Source organism: Globicephala melas, chromosome 20 (genome assembly GCF_963455315.2).
Source record: "Globicephala melas chromosome 20, mGloMel1.2, whole genome shotgun sequence".
NCBI classification, from domain to species: domain Eukaryota; kingdom Metazoa; phylum Chordata; class Mammalia; order Artiodactyla; family Delphinidae; genus Globicephala; species Globicephala melas.
In genome coordinates this window covers 28,904,398-28,925,910 of record NC_083333.1, presented here as the reverse complement: position 1 = coordinate 28,925,910, position 21,513 = coordinate 28,904,398, and the positions used below count along the sequence as shown (strand labels likewise).

Below are 21,513 nucleotides of genomic sequence, written 5' to 3'. Positions count from 1 at the left end.
GAGCCCGTGCTCTGCAACAAGAGGAGCCACCGCAATGAGAAGTCCACGCACCGCAACGAAGAGTAGCCCTCGCTCGCCATAACTAGAGAAAGCCCGCATGCAGCAACGAAGACCCAACGCAGCCAAAAATAAATAAATAAATAAAATAAATATATTTTAAAAAAAGATAGCAAATGGATTCAATTTGGATTCCAAACTAATAAAAAACAAAATCACGGTGAACAGTGTTAAGCATCATAAACAGAAAAATAATAAATCACTGTGATTTATTTTGGGAATAGTTAATTCATTATAATAAACACAATATTATGGAAGCACAATTGAGATTAATGACGAAATCACTTTAAGTTTCATAATTTTAACATTTTTGTTTCCTATTGTTACCGAGACCAATTATAATCGTGCAAAATTTTATCAACTGCACTGTCATACAAATAGGCAAATTATCTATTGTCAAAACTAGTTTCTCATTTCTGACAAAATAACATTTATTTTTTCAAGAACCTGACATTTTCAAGGGATTGAAAAAAAAAACCTTCCCATTAAGAGGTCTATAGAGAAGAATGTAAAAAAAAGAAACGTTTTACATCTTGAAAAGCATTAGGCACTAATTGTTTGAATCACAAACGCTAATCCGTATTCTGACTGATCCAGAACATCCCAGATGATATTCAGAATTTTGTCATCAGCTGTATTTTCTTTTTGTAAGCTCAGTTTCTACTCAGCTTCAATTCAGTGCATAAATCTGTCTTCTTATAAATTCTTGAAATACAACTGGAACAATTTTCATCATGGCTTTTTTTCATAAAATAATTAATCATCTAAAAATGGATTTGATTGAAATGACAAAACTAGCTTCTGATGCATAACTAGAACATCTGATAAATTTTGATTAGGAACTTGCTTAAATTCATGCCATTTCAGATACTGAAAAATAATTGATTTTAGTAAAAAAAATTTTTTTTACAGAGATGCTTATAAAAATTCTTTCAGAACCTAGAGTACTTGAAGTTTGATCTCTCGGTTCTGTAAAACTTAATCTTAGGTGAAACGTATGTATATATGCTCAAGATTTTAATTCAATTGATGACATATTTCTAAGATATCTAATGAAGTATATTTCACATGTAGACAAAAGAAAAAAATTAACTTTTTATTATGGAAAATTTCAAACATATACAAAAGTAGAAAGAATAGTGTTATGAACTCCTACTATGCAGCTCATATTAATAATAATTACTATAAGTACTAATACAACATAACATAAACTCATAGCCAATCTTGTTTCATCTGTAGTCCCCATCCCCTCCCCACTTATAGCCCACACTTGATTATTTTAAGCAAATCCCATGCATCATATTGTTTCATCTGTAGATATTTCAGTATGTATTACTAAGAGGTAAGAACTCTTTAAAATAATGTTATCACACCTAAAAAATTTAACAGTTCCTTAGATTCACCAAATATCCAGTTTGTATTCAAATTTCCCTGACTCAAACTATAGAATTGTAAGATAACGTATCAACAGAAAAGCAATTGCAGGGGATAAACTTCCAGCATGACAGCCGAAGGAACTCTACAGACCCACTATGCAGTGAAACTGGTGAAAAATATAAAAAGATGATCATTTGAAGTATCTGGAAACGGTCTTAAGGATATACAGCAAATGAAGAAACATCTATTCAAGGAAATCTACTAAAAGTTGATAAGAGTCTTTGAGCCAAAATTGCGTCCTCTTTCCCTACTCCCAGCCCAGTGGAGACAAAAACTCCACTCTAGATTGTCACAGCCAAGCGCACAGGGCTCCCTCTCCCATCAGTTCCTGGTCAGAGGGCTTGCTTTCTGGGAGGAGCAATACATCAGCATTTCTCATCCTGCCCCAGCTACCTGTTGCTGATGCTAAGTTCTGGGCAAGTGTGACCCAGAGGTGGGACTCCCTTCTGCTCAGCCCCCAGTCATGGAATGGGGGCTCCACCTCGGGCATTGTGTCACTGAGGATACTGGGCCCTTGGTCATCCCTGCCCCGGCTATAAAGTGGTGGTTCCATGCCAGGAGAAGCAAGCAGAGAAGACCTGAGGCTACTGCCTCTCTTCTGCCACATGGTCAACTCCTAAACAGGGGTATCAGGCAGAGAGAAACACATCACTGTCCCCACCCCCAGCTGGAGTCCAGGCTCAGAGATTTTGCCTGGGGATAGAAGCAGGCTATAAAACAGACAGGTCTAATCTCTTCCCAAAGGAACTGACTTCATTTGCAACAGAGAGTGAAGAAGTTCAAGCCTAAGGATGCTCTCAAAAAAGGAGGTTGTGGTGAAAGGCAACTGGGAGGAGATTGGTAGAGTCCATGAAGATACAGGCTAAAGTGTAAGCCAGCTAGTTTGCAGGAGAGAACCAGGGAGGGAAACAGCAGACACCAACCTCAGGAGCTACTCCTTCAAAGGAGCCTGAGCCTGTAGACCAGTTTATGTCCCAGGGCATTTTTGTAAGCGATAGATCAACACCTGTCAATTAATGGATCTTGACAGCTGGGTGTGGTCAGGGAAAGAGGGGAAGAGAGTCTAGCCAGTCAGTGCAGTCCCAGGGTGACTGTGGACAGACCCTGAACTGCACACTCCTGCGGAGCGACAACAGAGCTTTAACACTTCAGGGGAGTGAGGGTGGAGGCGTCACTAAAATAAGCCAGCCAGTCACTGAACAAACAAGCAAGTAACAATAAGCCTGGGGCCAGGAGGTGGGGGTGGGAACCAGCACCGAGTTGCTACAATATATTATCTAAAATGTCCAGTTTCCAACAAAAATATATGAGACAAGCAAAGAAGCAGGCGTAAAAAATTAATAAACAGAAACTTCAATTAAATAGAGCCGGGAGATGGAAGAGGGTAGCTCTCATGCCCTGCGAGGGCTGCAGAACCCAACAGGAAGAAGAAAGACTCCTCTTCCTTCCTGGCAAGGACTCAGCCAATGAAAAAGCCATGGAGTAGCCCTCCCAACTCCCTTTTCCCCTCTATAAAAGCCATCTCCTTCCCTTGCCCTGGGGGACTTGCACATGGTCCATAGTTGCAGACCCTGAATTCCAATTCTCTGCTGATTCCAATTTTTTTTTTAAATTGAAGTGTAGTTGATTTACAATGTTGTGTTAGGTTCAGGTGTACAGCAAAGTGATTCAGTTATATATTGTACATATTGATATCTATATATACATTCTTTTTCAGATTCTTTTCCATTATCGGTTACTGCAAGATATACTGTGCTATACAGTAGGTCAGATAAAATCATTTTTGCTGGAGAAATATCTGTCCGTCTGCTTGTTTCAGGTCCACACAAGAAAGCATAACTCACATTGGAAAAAGGCAGGAAGCAGGAACCACCTCGTGGGAGTGGCTGGATGTTGGATTTAACAAAGCCTAAAAGTAGCCCTGAGGCGGACTTTTTTTTTTTTTTTTTTCAAATTCAGAGGCAGAGGCAGACACAGCAAGACTAGAACTGGAAAATGTCTGCTCCATTGTCCCACTGGGAATGATGAAGGCCCGGGTAGCCTCACTGGGGACAGTTTCAGTGGTGAAGTAGGTAAAGAAACCAGATTCAGAAAGAAATGGTGACAGCATGGACTTCCCACCAAGGACAAGGATGAAAAGGAAAGGGTAGCTAAGAGGGGCAGCTCAACAGAGGTTTTGTTTGACTTTGTTTTGCTTTGCTTTGCTTTTCAGGATGAGATATTTGGGGACATGTTCAAAGGCCAGGATAAGGACCCTGTAGATAGGGAGGAGATGGCTGCAAAAGCAAGACCAGAAGAGGTGGGAGCACACAGCAGGGAGGCCGGCTTTCCCTGGAGGAGAGCCTGCAGGGATGCAGGTGAAGATGCGTGGGTATGAGTACGTTGGGAGGCCTCAATGGGTGGGGCATATGTTGCACGTGATAGCAGAGGCTCTAACTGCCTATTGTCCTAGACTCTTTCAAGAACGTTAGTAGACAGCAACCGGTCTTGGAAGATACAGATAATGCCCCCCACCTGGACTAGAGGGCAGATTTTCTTACTTCCAGCATAATTTTTTTTTTTTTTTTTGCTGTACGCGAGCCTCTCACTGTTGCGGCCTCTCCCGTTGCGGAGCACAGGCTCCGGACGCGCAGGCTCAGCGGCCATGGCTCCCGGGCCCAGCCGCTCTGCGGCATGTGGGATCTTCCCGGACCGGGGCACGAACCCGTGTCCCCTGCATCGGCAGGCGGACTCTCAACCACTGCACCACCAGGGAAGCCCCCCAGCATAATTTTTAATGCCTCCCTCTAGGGCAAGGGCAGGTTTGCTTGCAGCCCACTGTAGAAGATTCTGTTTTTCCTCGTTCAGGGTTCCTCAGCTGTGCTGCAGACCCATTGAGTGTGCAGCAAACCCGTTGTGTGGCACCTCCTAGGTCCCTCTGCCTCACCCTTGTGGGGTCTGAGGGGCAAGGAGGGGCAAGACTTCTCATGAAGTCTATGTTGCTTGCTGTGTCATGAGTAGTCATGTCCTTTGTCTCTGACCCTGTAGTCTCGTTTCTTCTGCCAGTGTCCATAAAACTGTAGCAGGCTGACCTGTTAGCCTGAACATAGGGTAAACCCCAGACCCTTCACAGTTCTGGCCAGAGGTGACTTTGTAGTTGAGGGCATGGGAAGTTGAAGCTCCTCTCTCAGAGGTATGGCAGGGAGAAGAGGAGGCTTGAGGAAAGAGGTGACGCTCTGGAATCACCATTGAGCAGGATGGAAGCTGGACAAGGACAAGGAAATTGCTGGTGTGGGGAGCCCAGCTGATGCACGATGTGCACCATTCCACTCTGGAGTAAGACACTGGCTAGCAGCTGTCAGCCAGGCCGGGGAGTAGGCAGCATGGGGGAGGGGACACTGCACAGGCAGATCAGAGTGTGAATCCAGGTTGGAGTTCTGCTGGGCGGAAAGCCAGGAAGACAAGAGAATCTGGGTTACCATGAGAGAGTAGCTTTTAGATTATGACTCCCCGGGTCCTGGCTGGATAAGAAAGAAAGCTTCGGGGAGAGGGCTGATCTGTTGGGAGACAGAGGAGGGGTGGAGAGACTGCAAGCTGCAGACAGGAAGGAGAACCCCACATGGTGGATAGGAGACTCTGGTCTGAGCGGGATACTGCTTTTTAGGCACTGGAGGTGGATCCAAATCCTTAACACAGATGGTGGAGGGTCAACCCGACACAGGAGGAGAGCCCTCGCCAACTTGAGGCTGGAGTCCAGGCAGGTGGAAGCTGGACTGTGGTGGGGGCCAAGTTTGTAGGTTTGAAGATGGAAAGTTGAAGACATTACATACAAACCGTCAAGTTGCAAACTTTCAAAGATGCGAACATGCGTTTGCGTGTCCAATCACGTAAGTTAGTTTATGTGTCTGGCGTACATTGTCACGTGCGTGCATCCTCTACAAGTGGTTGTGCTTTTGTGTACTTTACTGTACAGTGCTGTATAGAGTACAGTAGTACAGTATCTTTATTTCAAACCCAGGATGTCCGGAAGCAAGTGTAAAAGCAGCGGTGATGTAGGTGGTACTACTGTACTTTTCAAGGTACTGTACTGTAAGATTAAAAATGTTTTATTTTTTGTTTGTTTTTTATGTATTATTTGTGTGAAAAGTATTATAAACCTATTACAGTACAGTACTATATAGCTGATTGTTAGTTGGGTACCTAGGCTAACTTCGTTGGACTTACGAAACAAACTGGACTTAGAACACACTCTCCGAACAGAACTTGTTTGTATGTAGGTGACTCGTTCGTATGTATGCAACAGTGATTCCCCTTCTTCATGAAGTAGGTGAGGCTGTCACGAGAGAGAAGGATAGGTTTGCAGTTGGGGGGCTTAGAGAGATGTTTGATGTTTTATCAATCACTGAAGAAATGGGAGAAGGTGCTGATCATGGGATAAGTAACAAGGGCAGGGATTTTGGCGATTGAAAACCATAAAGATTAAAGGAAAAGACTCGAAACCATCAATTCTAAGTAGTGTCCATCAGCAGGGTGGCAAGGTGCATTTTTTTAAATTGTGAGAACTGAGCCTGAAAGACCCATTCCTGCCCACGAGCAGAGGCTCCAGGAAGCTTTCTGGGAAGCTCTGCAGTTGGACAGATACCTGTTGCCGCACCCAGACCTGCTCCCATACGTGAAGAACAGGGGAGAGCGGAAAGCCGGTAGAAACGGACAAGGTCCCTGTCATTGCAGGCTCTGATAGTTGGGCGGGGGGGGGGGGGGAGTCTGGGGTATTTCACAGGTTTCTGAGGCCAGGACGTGGCCCACTGGAGAATACACTGTGTCACCTACTGTTCACTCCCTGGAAGGGCTCTGCTTCCAGAGCACTAGTGCCCGAGCTTCCCCAGCCCTTCCTGCTGACACCGGATCCCCTGCTACACCCTTCAGGTGTCAATGGACTGCTGAGATCTCCAGGTTGGCCTCGGTTTGTAACAGGAAGGCAGTTCGATTGAGGGCCCCAGCCAGTCACCAAATGAGGAGGATGAACAGCCTCAGCTCCCCCACCCATCCCAACCGGGCAGGCCCCCTACCTCACCCCCTCCAGCTCTACCCAGGGTCTGGGCTGTCAGCGTTGGCTCCTCCATCCTCGCCGCCCCTCCCATGGGCCTCGGGGGTCGTCGGGGCGCAGTGCGCAGCCCACGCGGCAGGTGGCGGCGTCTCCCCGCGCCCCGCAGCTCCCGGACCTCGCACGCCCGCCCTTGAAGGTACCGGGAAGCGCCCTGCCCAACCACGGCTCGCGCGGTGTCCCCGGGCTGGGCGCCGGCGGGGCGAGGGCAGTTCCGGTGCCTGCGCTACATTCTCCCCCCCCCTCCCACCCCGCCCCCGGGACCCGTCGCGCAGGCCCCGAGGGTGCGGCACGGGCAGAACGGGGATAGGCGGGGAGGGGCCCCAGGGGCCGGGAGGCCGAGTCCAGGAGTCCGGCCCGGCCCACCCGGGCCTCTCCCCTCCGCCCGGGACTGCGGCCGACGGGGCGCCCGCGGGCCGGGGCTACATGGGGCTCCCGCGCGTCCCTGTCTTCTGGCTGCTGCTCCTGTTCGCGGTTGTCTGCTTGGGGATCCTCGTCGCCCTGTACTCCTCGGCGGTGGAGTCATACCCGGGGCCCCTGACCGGAGCCAGGTAGGGGCTGCCGCGCGGGACCTGTCTGGAGGGCGCAGGGGACGCGCGGGGCGCCCAGCTCAGGGCTGGGCCGCCCTCCGGGGTGGCTTGCCGCGGGCACTCGGGCTGCGGCCCTTTGTCCCCAGAGCCTCCACCCCGGCGTGCTGCCGGGGCCCCACAGCCTCCGCCGGGGTCGGAGAGGAGCTTCGCCCCTTGCGCACCGGCGATCCGCTCCCGACAACCTTACGCTTACTTCCCTCCGGCCCTGAGAAGAAACCCTTTCTATTGTCCAGATTTGGCTAGGACACCTGAATCTTTTAAAAACAGCCCCGTTTTTGCCACCCATTGTCCCTCGCTAACGTCACGTTTTTTTCAAGCTCTCCTTGGGAGCAGGAATCCAAGTCTCCCGGTTCCAACTTGGCCAGGCTCCTCGGCCGGGCTGCGGCGGGTCGCCTCTCCCTCTAGCTGTGGTCCCCGCCCTCCCCGCGCCGGGCTCCCTTAACTCCCCGCTCTCTGCTCCGTTTATTTTGATAAGCACCGTCTGGGCGCAATCGGGCGCGATCGGCGAACTGGGGCCGATCCTGGGCTCCATCCAAGTTCCCGTCCCTGAGCCTCCTCCTGCGCTCCGCTCCCTTTCGCCGACCCTGGGCACCTTTCTTTCATTTGTGCCCCAGGAGGAGAAATCTGAGAGCCTGCCTTTGCTAGGTGATGGTTCCAGTTACTGAAGAAGCCTCAAAAGGATTTAGCTTTACTTCTGGAAGGTGGGCCAAGCTGTGCCCAGAGCCTGGATTTCTGAGGCCTGCGGGGCGTGTCTTTCCCTTCCCAGCGCTTTCCCACCGGCACAGTCCTTACTAAACCTTGCTCCAGGAATAAGGAAATCAAAATTAGTGTCTGCTATCAGGAAACAAGGTCAGAAGCCACCCAAATTTCCAAACAATATGAAACACCCTTGCCACTGATGATGAGTCCGGTCCCTTGAGAACAAAAGGTGCTCTAACAGGCAATACCTGAAGTTATTTCATCTCCCTGGAGTCAGAAATTGCATAAGGAGGACTGAGAATATTGAGGGTATTAAGAAAGGGGATCCTTGTCAGTTTTATGTAAGGATGTTTTGAAACACACTTGAACATCTGTTGAAAGTAACTAATACCACTCAAAACATGAGGTTTGCTGAACATCCATTACACCTCAACAAAGCTTTTTTTAAAGATCTTTCATCTTTCAAAAATCTAGTACAACCCAAGAACCTGTCCATATCCTTGTTGTTTTGGTGACGTCTGTGCTGTAATTAAACCCCAGGGGCCAGGTCCAGACTCAGTCTCGGTAGGAGGTGGGTAAGCAGGGTGGCAGGTGGGATGGAAATCTGGGCGGGGACAGCAGGCTGTGCGACCTCCCCAACTGGGGACCAAAAACGGACCTACCTGGCTGGCTACAGTGGAGAGTCCAGGGAAGCAAGGCCCTGGGACCAGGCCTACCACACCTGAGACGGGGCTCTCCTTGCAGGTTAGACAGTGGAATCGGTTCAGGAATTTACTCACAGAAGAATCTGAATCAGTAGTTCCTGGGCTTGGATTTCTAGACTTGTTTTTTTCTGGAGGAGGGGGTGAGGATACTACAGGACGCCAGTTACCTGCCAGTTACCATCTACCGTGAACATTATTTTGTAAAAGAAAAGGCTATTTTAGGGCGAAGAATTCCTAAGAATATGATCTAAGTTGAGTAAATTTAGTTTTATGAAAAACTGCACAACATCGACCTCCTTTCTCCTCGGGCTGGTTAAATTTTCCATAGGGGTGCGGGTGAGCTGGGCTGGCCCCTTCCCCACTCCTTCCCAGCTCCCAGGCTGGTGTGTAAATGCCCATGGATTCCGGAGTGGGAGGGGCTGGGGGAAGTCTGTGAGCGTAAGGGGTGCTCTGGAGAGAGGAGCAGGCCTCCCTGAGGCTGGGGCAATTCAGAGCAGCAAAACTGGATTGGGGGGCTCCCCAGCCCCGCCCCACAACTCTGTCCCTTCTGTCTCTATTCCACCAATTCAGCAGTTCCTCCATCAGGTTCCAAGCCTGGTTGCGTGTTAGAATCACTGGGGAGGGAGCAAAAGCTCCCTAGGATTCTCGAAGGCCACCTAGGCTGAGCACCGCAGTCCCAGTTCCTCAAAGACGAACTACAGGATTATGTGGGTGGCCCCTCTGGGGCACAAGGGACAGGTGGGGGAAGGGATCACCCTGCTTTTCCTGGCCTGCTCCTCCATGGTCTTTCACAAACCTGAAGGCAGGCTTTTTATGTAAGGTAACATAAATTCTGTGTTTGCACCTCCCAATAGTTCAGGCAAGGCTTTACTGGGGCCCCTGCTGCAGTAGGGGGAAGCGAAAACAAGTAACAGGTTCCCTTGCTTGCTCCCTGGGGGGGGGGGCGGGGGCGCGAGTTGGTTCCTTATACTGGGTGACAGTAGGAATGGGTCCAGGCGTTGGGCCAGAGGGGGTGCTTAGGTGCCCACCCCCTTGGTGGTACTACCTGTGCAGGGTACCTGTGCAGTATCCTGCTTTTGCTCGACACCCTGCTTTTGCTGAGGTTTTGGTCTTTTTGTATCTTGTTGTTCATAATTTGCCCCAGTTGCACACGCACCCAGCTATTTTTAGTCCCTTATAAGTTTCTTTGCATTCTGTGGCTCGAGGGGTCGTTTGTCCACGTGCAAGCACTGCAGCAAAGGCCCCCAGGTCCCAGCCTGTCTCAATGTGATTATCTTCACACTTGTATGATTACCCCAGCTGAACAGACAGAGACTGAGGTTCCGAGAAGTTCAGTAGCTTCCAGAGATCCTGGGATACAAATCCACGGAGTCAGGCTTCAGACCCATGCCCTTCACCAGGTGAAGGGGGCCCAAGGCACCTGGGATCTAACACCTGTTTCTGGGGCCTTTTGGCAGGGAGACCCCTCAGATGGTCACAATCCCAGGGGGCTGGCAATCTTTCCTGTTTTATCTTTTCATCTCTTCACCACCACCTCACTGTTCCTATACACTCCACATTTCAGCCGCTTGCCAAGGGGCTTCTTTATTTCTTGGTTTCTGGGTAGAACATAATAATAGGACAGTATTTTGTGTGCCCAAAGAGAGAGGGATGGGCAAGAATCGGAGCACAGAAAAAACAATCAGACCCTGATGGAATGTCAGCCCCCAGAGCTAACAGAGCCAGACAGCAGGTTCCAGGGGCAGGTGAGATCCCTGCTTTACTTCTGCCTTCTCCCCCAGGAACATCACATCGTCTCAAGCTTTCTTTGGACCCAAGGCATCGAATTCTACGACGAGAAAGGTACTGGGGCCAGCTACCCTGGGGCGGTTTCTCACATTCTCAAGTTAGCATTCGGGGGGGAAAAGGGGAAAGAGAAGCACAAATGAGAACATTCTCAGGAGCCTGCTGGTGGGAGCACTCTGGAACCACCACCCCCCCCCGCCCCGCCCCGCCATTCCCCCAAAGGAAGCAGAGAACTGAGCAGCCAGCCAGTCAGGGCTCCTCAGACCTGACCACGGAGGTTCCCTGAACCCTAACAGCAGAGAAGGGTGACTCCATATTTACTCCTTGGGGTGTAGCCAGCTGAAAAGTTCTGGGAAGTCTTGATTTGTCTTTAAAAGTCCTGTGACCTTTACATTCTACTCCTCAAAATGTCTTTTTACTGTAAAAGTCACATTTAAACTGCTCACCATGAAGTAAACACCAAGCCCTGGGAAGATGGTTTTGAGCACTTCCGGGCCCTGCTCTATAACAGATCACGCTGACTGTGGCCTGAAAGGCCATCTCAAGCGTTTTACGTGAGTTCTCTCACTTAAGCCTCATTGCAAGCCTGTGAGGCAGTTTTACAGATGAGTAAAATGAGGCGCAGAAAGGCTAAGGTCACTCATGGAGAAGAGGTGGTACAGGGGTTCGAGCTTCTCATTCGACCCCAGAGCCTGGCTCTGAACCACTGAGCAATACGGCCTCACCCCCTCTGCGTGCTGTGGTTGGGAGGGGTGATGACTGTGTAATTCTGGCTTGATTCGGGTTTAAGAGTTGTTTTTAATGCCCCAGAGACTGGAAATTGTTAACTGAAGCCTCAGGGAGCAAGATTTCACCCCATGCAAGACTTAGTGACCGCTGAGCGGTCAGAGACAGAGTAGGCAGCCCTGGGCAGGTGATGGGGACCCCTTCCTGATAACAGAGGCCGGGTGGACACTTGGCCAGCGGGCTGAAGAGAGGCGTCAAGGGTCTTATAAGTGCTTGGTCAGGTCACCTTTACTTTTCCTAAAGTCCTTTTCACCTTGAGCTGCTTGGTGCTAATTGACATATTTCCCCACCTCATTTAAAAAAAGGATTTGAGGTGGCTTTCGGATACATATGACATGGCAAAAAAAAAAAAAAGAATAAAATGAAGAAGCAGGTAAAGGAAAAATAAAGGGAGGAAAATTAGACAATGTCAGATAAGTGCATGAAAAATGTGCCACAGGGTATAAGAGATGGGCTATATATCCGGCTCTTAGCTTCCTAGTGGCCACGGCAAAGAAGGAAAGTTTGCCACCCTGTCCATGAGGTAAAAAGCAAGCCAGCTGCCCAAGGAAAGTGCAGCCTTTCCAGATACAGAGACCTGAAGATTTTTCTCTTGGAGCCTCATAAAGAAGGCCCTGGAAAACATCCCTATGATAAACCGAATAGTAGTGAAATTAGCGCTGTCAGTTCGGCTTAATGCTTGCTTTGAAAACATGAATTTGTTCCATAAGTATTTGCTATATTAGTAAACAATATGAGCATAATCCAAATTCCGTGTGTGTTTTCAGTGATTCTGTCAGCAAGAACACTGGTAAATGCGGAAAACCACACTCAACCAAAGGGAGCCATGTAGGAATACACAAAAGGCACACACGCACACTTCAGATAGCCATCCGCTTCATCGCATACGCTATAACCAGCTTTTCACCACTTCACGAAAACTCCCAAGCTGCCACCCTTCCGACACCCACATCCACAAGCAAATGTCAAGTCTTTTCCAAGGTCAAGTGCCATATTCTTAGTAGTACTTATATATTCCTTAACCAGCGAATGTATGTAAAACTGCTTCTATCTTACCCACGTTCTTATTTTATGCATCACTGATCAAGTTTTTGAGTGTTGCGCTGCTAATCCCTTTTCCCCAAAGCCCTGTGGTTTTGGTTGCACAATTCTGCATAATGGTTTTTAGGCACTCATATGTCACGTAAGAGCAGAAATGACTGTACAGCTCTTTCCTGCATTGTCCTTTATCAAACCAACGGCTTAACAAAGAGCCCCCTTCAGTGGGAAGAACAGCTCCACCCAAGCCGAGGCTGTTCGGGATTCTGACATGGGGGCTGCAGGCAGATGGAGCTGAGGCCTTTTTGGTACACTGCCCTCCTTCAAGGTCGCTGTGTGCAGAGGCCCTCGAGGGCTTTCTATGGCAGCTGGAACAAATTACCACAAACTGGGTGGCTTAAAACAAGAGAAATGGATTCTCTCACAGTTCTAGAGGGCAGATGTCTGAAATCAAGGTGTCAGCAGGGCCACCTCCCTCTGAAGGCTCTAGGGAAGAACCCCTCCTGGCCTCTTCCGGCGTCTGGAGGCGCCAGGTGTTTCTTGGCTTGTAGGTGCATCACTCAATCTCTGCCCCCATCAGCACATGCCTTCTTATGAGGATACCAGTCACTGAATTTAGGGCCCACCTTAATACAGTATGACTTCATCTTACTAATTACACCTGCAAAGACCCTATTTCCAAATAAGGTCACATTCTGAGGTTCTGGGCAGACATGAATTGGGGGAGGAGACACTCTTCAATTCAGTATAGGCACCGACTGGCAGAAACATGTCATAAGTCTTCCCAGCAGCCTGTTCCACGTGAATCCTACGGCAAGGACTGCCAGAGCTAGGATTTGGATCCAGGCTGACGGACTCCTAAGCCCAGGCTGGACCTCCTCCTCCACTACAGGGCAGGCAGGTCTTATCCATTTGTGGGAAAATGCCTCAAAGTTCCCCCCTAGTGTGAGGTGAAGTTGTAGGAGGCCATCAGGCCCCAGATGTGGCATCCAGGAGAAGGGCTGGGCAGGGTAAATCCAGAAAGCTCCCAGCCCCACTGGGCTGCTGCACTACAGGCCACCTGGGCCTGCAGATCGGGGGGTTGCCCAAGCCTAGAGGGAGAAGGGCGGCACTTCCCTTCCAGCCCCCTGGTGGCTCCTACCCACCCCAACCCCCAGAAACAGCCCTCTTCTCTTCTCACCCACAGAACCTGCCCTGTCGACACCCACTTTATCTCGCCATTCAACGGCACCCTCACTTCCGGGATCTGTTTGATCTCTCCATTCCAGTGCTGCTGTCAGGGAACCTCTTCACCCAGGAGCTCTGGGACAGCCTGAGCCGGCACAAAGCCCCCTACGGCTGGCAGGGGCTCTCCGGCCAAGGTAGCCTGCAGCCCTCTGGCTTCAACTAGTCCATTGTTCCTGCTTTTGGCCTTGGTGCAGAATGGGCCTCTCCTCCCTCACAGCACCAAGATGTGGACCCCCTGCCTCTTCCTTCCAGGCGGGCCTCAGGGCTCGACACCCCTGCTGTGCGACTCCTGACTCCCTCCCCCCTCATCTCTATAAGCAGCACAGTGTCCAGAAGAGGGGCCTGGCTGCCCCTGCAAGTGGCTCTCACCATCCTGGGGCTTCCCTGGTGTGAAAGATGCCAGTGCCCAAAGGTGGCCGAGGACAGCGGCTGTGGGGCCTCAAACAGCCTGCGGGTGGTTGCTTCTGTGGGAAACCACCCAGAGCCCCCTCCGCGTTAAATCTGCCCCCCGCCCCACCATGCCTCCGATTATTTTCTTTGGGAATACACACGGTCCTGGGAGGACTGGTATGAGTTCTTGAGATGATTGAGGGCACAGCCAAACCCCCTGCCCCACCACCCTCTTCCCACTGGCATTTCACTGTCCTCCACCCTCTGTGCCTCTGGAGAGGGGCTGGTGTCAGGCCTCGGGCAGGTGGGGAGCCAGGAAGTCTTGGGAAGGCCCCAATGACCCATGTGACCCCTCGTGGTGCCCCACCCTGTCCCACACCCACAGCCATCGCCTCCACCCTGAGCCTCCTGAATGGCTCTGAGAGCACCAGGCTGTTTGCCGTCTCCAGGGAGCTGCTTCCGGGCTGCATCCGGTGTGCCGTGGTGGGTAACGGAGGCATTCTGAATGGTTCCCGCCAGGGTCAGAACATCGATGCCCATGACTACGTGTTCAGGTATGTGGGGCAGGGGCCAGGGAGGAAGCAGGAGAGGAGCTGGGTGGAGAGCTGGTCCCCAGCCAGCCCCCGGGGGGCGGGGGGAGCATCATAGGTGAGGGCATGGGCCAAGGCAGCAGTGGCCTCAGGCAGCTCAGCAGTTGTAATGCGCAGACAGGCACGGACAAAGGCATTACGGAAACAGGCCCTGAAGATAAGCGAGGGTGTGGTCGGCTAAGGGGACCCAGGAGGAAGGAGCTGCCAGGGTCAGCTTTGTCCACTTCACAAGGCATCCCTTCAGGTCCCGAGTTGTGGGGATGGGGCTAGTGACCGGGCACTGGGGCTGCTGTGGGCAGAGGGAGTGACAGAACCCTGGGGATGGAACAGGGACAGGTGAGGCCCCCTGGGTATGGAAGTAAACACGCAGCATCGTGTAGCCACAAGCAGGCTGATGGGCCTCTGTTTGGACCAGACTCAATGGTGCTGTGATCAAAGGCTTTGAGAAGGACGTGGGCACCAAGACCTCCTTCTACGGTTTCACTGTAAACACAATGAAGAACTCCCTCATCTCCTACTCAAACCTGGGCTTCACCTCTGTGCCGCAGGGACAGGTGAGGCTGCCACTGACAGTCGGTGCCATTGTTTCCCAACCCGCGTCTGAGGGGTGGGCCACAGGGTTCCCAAGCCCCAGCCCAGTGCATAGAGAGGCTGTGCCAGGGTCTTGGGCCCACGCAATGGAGCCACTGAAGGGGCGGATCTGGGCAGGGGCGCCCTGTGGTTTCAGGTGGCTCAGGACAACTCTGGGGTGGAACACGAATGAGTATTGACTGAAAGCTTATGGAATGCCAGGCACTTACAGAGGCCACGCCAGCCCTCTCTTACTGGTGAGGAGACTAAGGCTCAGGGCCCCTTCAGTCAGTAAAGCAGCGGTGGGGCTGGATTCAAATCCAGACTCCCCCGCACCCAGAGCTCAGGCTACACACAGTATTTACTGAGTGCCTCCCTCCTTCCCAGCACCGGATACAGGCATCACAGCAGCCCCTTTCCAGAGGGCGGTGTGTCCAAGGCCACCACCCAGCCAGAATCATCAAAATCCAGGCCCCTCTGACCGCAGTGCAGGGTTGTTTCCATCTCTCACGCTGCCCACTAGAAGAATGATGTGTGCCCTCCTGAGGGCTCACAGCAGACCATGCAGGAAGCTGAGGCTCAGCTGAGCAATCGAGGAAAACACGCCCAGAGCCGCAGCTTCAGAGCAGGAGAACTGGAATCTGAATCTGTCTGCCGCTTCCAGTTTCTTTCAACCACAGCTGGTTGTTGTAACACAGTGCTTCGCTTCTACAGCGGGCTGGTTACCACATGCAGCGGGGAGGTCCCAGGATAAGGGTTCTGGGATGCTCAGTAGGACAGGTTTGAGTTTCTAGATGCTTCCTCCTCTGACCAGGGAATTCAGGGGTGTCCTAGCCACAGTGTCTGTGCACCGAGGCCTCTTTCAGCTCGTGACAGAACAACACGGGACAGCTCCACTTCTGGTGTAGCCACAGAACCTGTAGGCATTATCTATAACTGCATGACAAACTACCCCCAAACCTAGTAGCTTTAAGCAACACACACCGATTATCTCACAGTTTTCACGGGTCAGGAACTCAGAAGCAGCTCAGCGGGGTCTCCTCAGGGTCCCCCAGCGGTCGCGGTCAGGACGGGCAGGGGCTGCAGTCCTCAGGCCTGCCTCTGGCCAGAGCTCAGATGGCTCCCTCACAGCCCTTGCTCCCCCAGAGTGAGCGATCCCAGAGAGCAAGGAAGCTCCAGTGCCTTTTATGACCCACTTTCCAAGGTCACATACCCTTCCTTACTTCCACTTTTTCCTACGCGTTAGAAAAATTTTGTTCATTAGTCACTAAGTCCAGCCCACACTCAAGGGGATGGCAATTAAGCATCACTTCTTGAAGGGAAGAGTATCGAAGGATTTGAGTACTGAAACCAGCAGGGTACCTGAAAGTGGGAATTACAGGCATAAGAGGGAAATGCTCCCGTCAGGGCAGACAGACTGGGCGGAGAGCGGTCCACTCTGAGCAGGATCTTGACGTGGTCTCGTTCCCACTGCGGCTGTTTCTCTGTCCCTCCGACAGGACCTGCGCTATATCTTCATCCCCTCAGACATCCGCGACTACATGATGCTAAGATCGGCCATTCTAGGTGTGCCTGTCCCTGAGGGCCCCGATAAAGGGGACAGGTGAGCAGCCAGGCAGGGGGCAGGGCATGGTAATGCTCCCAGGGTCCACTGTCAGATGGGAAAGGTGGGTGAAGGGGGCAAGAAAACCCCCGAGTTCAACAGAGCATTAGAAGATTAAGCTCTTTTCCTACCCCCAGGAAAGCCTAGGTAACGCTGCTGGTCCCCAGGGACCCTCCTGACAAGGTGGGCTGTAGGTTCGAGGGGCTCCTTCCTGAGCAGGCAGGCCTGGCCCCTCAGCTTCGGGCTGCTGTCCCCACAAACAACCCAGCCACCCAGCCAGTGGCAGCCGCAGGACCTGTCCAGCACATTGTGTCTGGAAACCAAGAGTGGGGGCCAGTATCCATTCCATTCCTCTTGGCGGGCACCCTCCCAAGACTGCCCATGAAATGGGAGAGCAGGCGACGTGAGTCCAGTGTCCGGCGAAGTGGGAACAAAGGGCCCTCTGTCTTTTCTCCCCCACCTTCCTGGGCAGCAGGCCTGTGTCCAGCTCTTTTGAACCATGTCCTGTCCTCATCTAAACCTCCTCCCTGTGGTGCTGAGACAATTTCTTGTCCCTGAGTCAGGTCCTTAGAAATCTGTGCCACCCCCGTGACAATGACCAGCCTCCCATCTCGGTGGCTCCAGGACATCTCACCCACCATGAAAGAGCAGCTGCTGAGGCCTCCTTGGGGGGCTCCACCAGCCCTGCCCTGTGCCCCACCCCCCTCGTGATTACCTAACAATCCGTTGCAAGAGCTCACAATGCTGCAGCTGGTCATGAGGGTGGGCTATGTGACGCGGGGCAGGACTGGCTCTGGGGGGGCTGGCTCAAAGACATCGAGCAGACATAAGCCTCCCCAACACCAATGAGCTCCCCCTCCCACACCCCTAATCCTTCCCCCTCCCAGTCCCCCTCTCAATCCCGATCCAACCACATCAACCAGCAGCCCTACGCCAGCGCCGGTGGCTCAGCCCCTTCCCCGTCCTCCACCCGGGGGTCTTCCTCCCGTCTCCCCTCTCACCCTGCCACCCCAAATGCCTCACAGCCCTCTTCCCGGTCTTCCTCCCTGAACCCTAGCCCTCATGTCCAGCCTCGAGGGTCTGCCCAAAACATCACTCCACCCGCCTCCAAATCTCCCTCCCAATCTGGCTTAAAATCTCTCTCTCGAAACTCTTCCCAAACTCCCCCTGTGCCCAGCGCTCTGTCTCCATCCTACAGCCCTGCACCCTCGGCCTCCTACATCGGGCCCATTCGGCGCATCCCGCCCTACATCGCCCCCTACGTGCCCCACTTCCTGAAGGAGCCCCCCTTCTTCCAGCCTCCCACCTCACCACTCCCCCAAAACCAGTGCTTCCCCTGCCCTTCCGAGAACCAAGAGAGCGCCCCCTCTGAGTCTCTCTACTTCCCTCTCCTCCCACCCCCTCCCCACCACCCGGTCCACTGCTGCTACCCGACCCCTCCCGCTCTGTTCACACCCCCCTCCTCTCTCACGTACACCCCGCCCTTGGAGGTCCTGGTGGGCGGGAAGCCGCACGTGGTCCCGACGGTGCTGCCCGCCACCTTCTACACCCCCTTTTCCCGCTACTACGTCCAGCCCCGCCCCTACCGGTCCACACGCCGCCACCGTCCCAGCGCCCTTCCCCTCTCCTCATTCCCCAACGGGCCGTAAGACGGCACCGGCCCCTCTGTCCACTTCTATCGTGGGTCCTAGGCCTCAGACCTATTTTGGACCAGAAGCCTCTGCCAGCAAATTCAAGCTACTCCATCCAGACTTCATCAGCTACCTGACAGAGAGGTAGGTGGGGGCAGGGGTGGTGCTGGGAAGAACTGCTTCACCCCCGCCCCTGGCTCCACACCCACCGGCAGCACCGGCTTTATCCCCCCAAGGACTAAACCCACAGGGGGGCCATGTACGAGGACGCCGCAAGCACTTATACTGCCTCACTTACTACTTTGAGTATTATACCTTGATGGAGGTGGTGTTCTATCAGTCAAGGTAGATGGGAAATGGAGAGGGAACTCATCAGGTTTTCTTACTAGGAAAGCTCAGAAAGCCTTAGGTCAGGCATGGGGGGACCATAGATGTGGGGGTGTATTGGGACTGCTAGAGGCCGAGTTGTCATCACTTGCGGGCCTGATCACAGCTCAAACACAGGAGACCATGGGAGGAGCCTGGGGAACACCTGCCTGCAGATCTCAAACCCCACCCCCCTCATCACCTCACCGGTGCCTCCAGTCACAGGACCTGTGTGCTCTGTCCTCATACGTGGCTCCTGCTTGGCCCAAGTCTGGAGGTAGAAGCTTAGATATCCGGCTAATTAACTAGGCCACCTTTGCCCTAGACACTATGGTGCAGGAGGGTGTTGTAGAGAGGAAAGGTGAGTTAGACTGGATTCAGGCTTCTAGAGAGTGGGAGGAAGGGGAAGGCTCTCACCTGCGGTCCTTTGGGAGGACCTGTTCCTCTTTGTTATCTCAACCAAAGATTTCTGTGTATAGTTCATTTGGGGGTGGGTTGGGGTAGAGGGGCAGGAAATTTTTGCAGTTTTCCAACCAAATTGGTGTAATGGCGCAACCATCAAGCTAGCTGGTGTGCAGGACCTGCAGGACCCAAAGTCCTGAGTTTTGATGGCTCTTTTTGATTCCAGGTTTCTGAAATCCAAGTGGATTAACACAAAATTCAGAGACCTATACATGCCTAGTACTGGAGCCCTCATGTTGCTGACAGCACTGCATACCTGTGACCAGGTAAGAGGTCTTCCCTCTCAGGAGCCCACAGCAGCAAAGTAGGTTTGAATGGAACCTCAGTCGATCCATGATATCCCCTACATGAGAGGCCTGCTAGCCCAGATCTGGGACTCTGGGCCTCTATCCTGTGGCGGAAGGATGCCCCAGCTGCAGGAGTGATCTTGGTCTCGGGAACGGGATGGCAGAAGTGGTCTTCAGGGTCCCTTATAGGACAGTCCCCTGTGCCAGCCTTGAGTTCCCAATCACAGCCACCTTCCCCTGGGCTGGCTTCTTTCACCCCCTCTGCCCCAGGGCAGCTGCTCCATATGGTATTTAAGGCACATTTTATCCAACTGCTCTTGTGAAAGCAAAATCTTCTTAACAAAAGTGGGCAGAGACATCTTTTTGTGAAGACATTCTAGAACTAAGGTGGGCAGCCAACCACACAAGGAATCTCTGAAATCACTGTATGAGACATTCTCAATGGGGTGGTGCCCACATGACGTGCGCAGAGACAGAGGTTGAGAAGTGGTTTTCAAGAAAAGGCAGTGACCCACACTGAAGCCAGCGCAAGAACTAAGGCCAGGCACCACTGGACTCTGGTCACCTTTTCCCCGTTTTAAACAGGAGTCTTCTTGTCTGCAGTCACCACTAGAATAGGAGGTAAGGGGCTTTTTGCCTCTATCTTGAGCACAGTGATGATCACAGCTTTGGTGTCACAGACCCGAGTTCAAAATCCAGCCCAGCTACTTACTAGTTTGTGACGGGGGACACACGTCTGGTTACCTTTCTAAGCCTGTGTCCCCATTTGTAAAATGGGGACAATATCTACCCAAGATGGTTGTAAGGCTGAGTGAGAAAATGTGGAAAGAGCACAGTTCAGGGTGTTAAAGTGTGGCGAGAGCCGTTGATCCTCACCTTCACACAACACAAGGCAGCTATGGGGGGACGTGGCTTCTACGTTCGCGTCACTTTACACATAGTGGAAGCGCAGTAAATGCTAACTCAGTGACTGTCCTCGTCCAGGTTAGTGCCTATGGATTCATCACAAGCAACTACCAGAAATTTTCTGACCACTATTTCGAACGAATAAAGAAGCCACTGATATTCTACGTGAACCATGATCTGTCCCTGGAAGCCACCCTGTGGAAGGACCTGCACAAGGCTGGCATCCTTTGGCTGTACCAGCGCTGACCCTGAAGCACCCAAGACCTTTGTGTTTTTGCAGAGCTGAGGCCCTTGGCCCCTCAAGTGGCCAAAGCTGCCTTCTGGTCTTTTCAGCCTGAGAGGGGCTCCAACTGTCCTTGACCCTCCCCCCGCTTCTTCCCTACAGAGGACACCGAGTGGATGTGTGACTGTCACTGAAGCCTATTCTTTGTGAGACACCCCACCTTGTCCTCAGCTCATCTGGTCTGAGGCAGACATCCCAACCCTGGCCAAGAAAAAACGGACTGCTCTGTGCTGGATTTGTCTTTAAAACCGAAGATAACACTCTCAAGGTGAGACTGCCCCTCACCAGCGTGAGGCAGGCATCCTTCATAGCTGAGCGTTCCCAAGACAGTAGTGGCACGAGGTGACTAGGAGGTCAGTGGAGCGGCTCAGGGTCTCTCTGTTAACAAAGATCAAGCAGCAGTAGAAGCAAACGCACGCTTCTCAGCCCAAATCCTCCCACTAGCATGTCCAGCTTCACGCAAACTCCAAAGCAGTTCAACTCAAGGCCATGTCGGAAGAGCCTTTCTGAGAACAGGACCGACTCACTTCTGCCCCGATAAATGTGATTTGGAACTAGATAACTGCATAAATGGTGGATAACCATTGTGTCTGTGTGTGTTGGGGAAAGTAGTATATCATGCAGGGTGTTTAGCACAAAGAATTCAGAATCCAAGAACCACGGGAATTTGATGGGAGTCAACCATGCAGAAGGTCACTGGCCCTTGATTAAAGTCCCGTTGGAGATGTATTACCACCTTGTCACCAAAAGGACATTACTGGGTAATGAACCCTCATTATCGGACACTAAACGTCATGGCTTCAATAATTTGACTTGATATAGGCAGTTTTATTTTAGATTACATGGGCTTCTATAGAAGTGTAAACCAACTGAGTTATCACCATACTACCCCTGAAGCAAACCCTGGGATTTACTGTCCTGATGTCTAGTCTGATGTTGCTACACCCTACCCCGCAAGGCAGTGGAGGGGACAGGGGGATGTCTCCACAGGTCTGGTAGGCAAGAGCCTCCCTGCCCAA

The 21,513-nt window shown here is 52.0% G+C and overlaps 2 protein-coding genes across 2 annotated transcripts; both read left to right on the top strand.

Moving 5' to 3' along the window:
* Positions 1–6,808: 6,808 nt before the first annotated feature.
* On the top strand, positions 6,809–21,078 carry ST6GALNAC2 (ST6 N-acetylgalactosaminide alpha-2,6-sialyltransferase 2). Its single transcript, XM_030837780.3, has 9 exons — positions 6,809–7,128; positions 10,352–10,412; positions 13,366–13,540; positions 14,182–14,350; positions 14,802–14,940; positions 16,456–16,559; positions 18,251–18,334; positions 19,185–19,284; positions 20,290–21,078. Exons 1-9 carry the CDS (start codon positions 7,004–7,006, stop codon positions 20,455–20,457), a joined length of 1,125 nt encoding a protein of 374 aa, XP_030693640.1. The 5' UTR covers positions 6,809–7,003; the 3' UTR covers positions 20,458–21,078.
* On the top strand, positions 17,344–19,249 carry LOC132594099 (testis-specific serine/proline-rich protein). The gene is made up of 2 exons (XM_060290044.1): positions 17,344–18,334; positions 19,185–19,249. Exon 1 carries the CDS (start codon positions 17,405–17,407, stop codon positions 18,206–18,208), a length of 804 nt encoding a protein of 267 aa, XP_060146027.1. The 5' UTR covers positions 17,344–17,404; the 3' UTR covers positions 18,209–18,334; positions 19,185–19,249.
* Positions 21,079–21,513: the final 435 nt, after the last annotated feature.

Excerpts from the sequence above, each read along its gene's own strand:
- LOC132594099 (XM_060290044.1), top strand. The coding sequence starts at position 17,405 with ATGAGCTCCCCCTCCCACACCCCTAATCCTTCCCCCTCCCAGTCCCCC.
- ST6GALNAC2 (XM_030837780.3), top strand. The coding sequence starts at position 7,004 with ATGGGGCTCCCGCGCGTCCCTGTCTTCTGGCTGCTGCTCCTGTTCGCG. Across the intron at positions 13,541-14,181 it reads GCAGGGGCTCTCCGGCCAAG|CCATCGCCTCCACCCTGAGC; the intron begins GTAGCCTGCAGC and ends CCACACCCACAG. Across the intron at positions 19,285-20,289 it reads CACTGCATACCTGTGACCAG|GTTAGTGCCTATGGATTCAT; the intron begins GTAAGAGGTCTT and ends GTCCTCGTCCAG.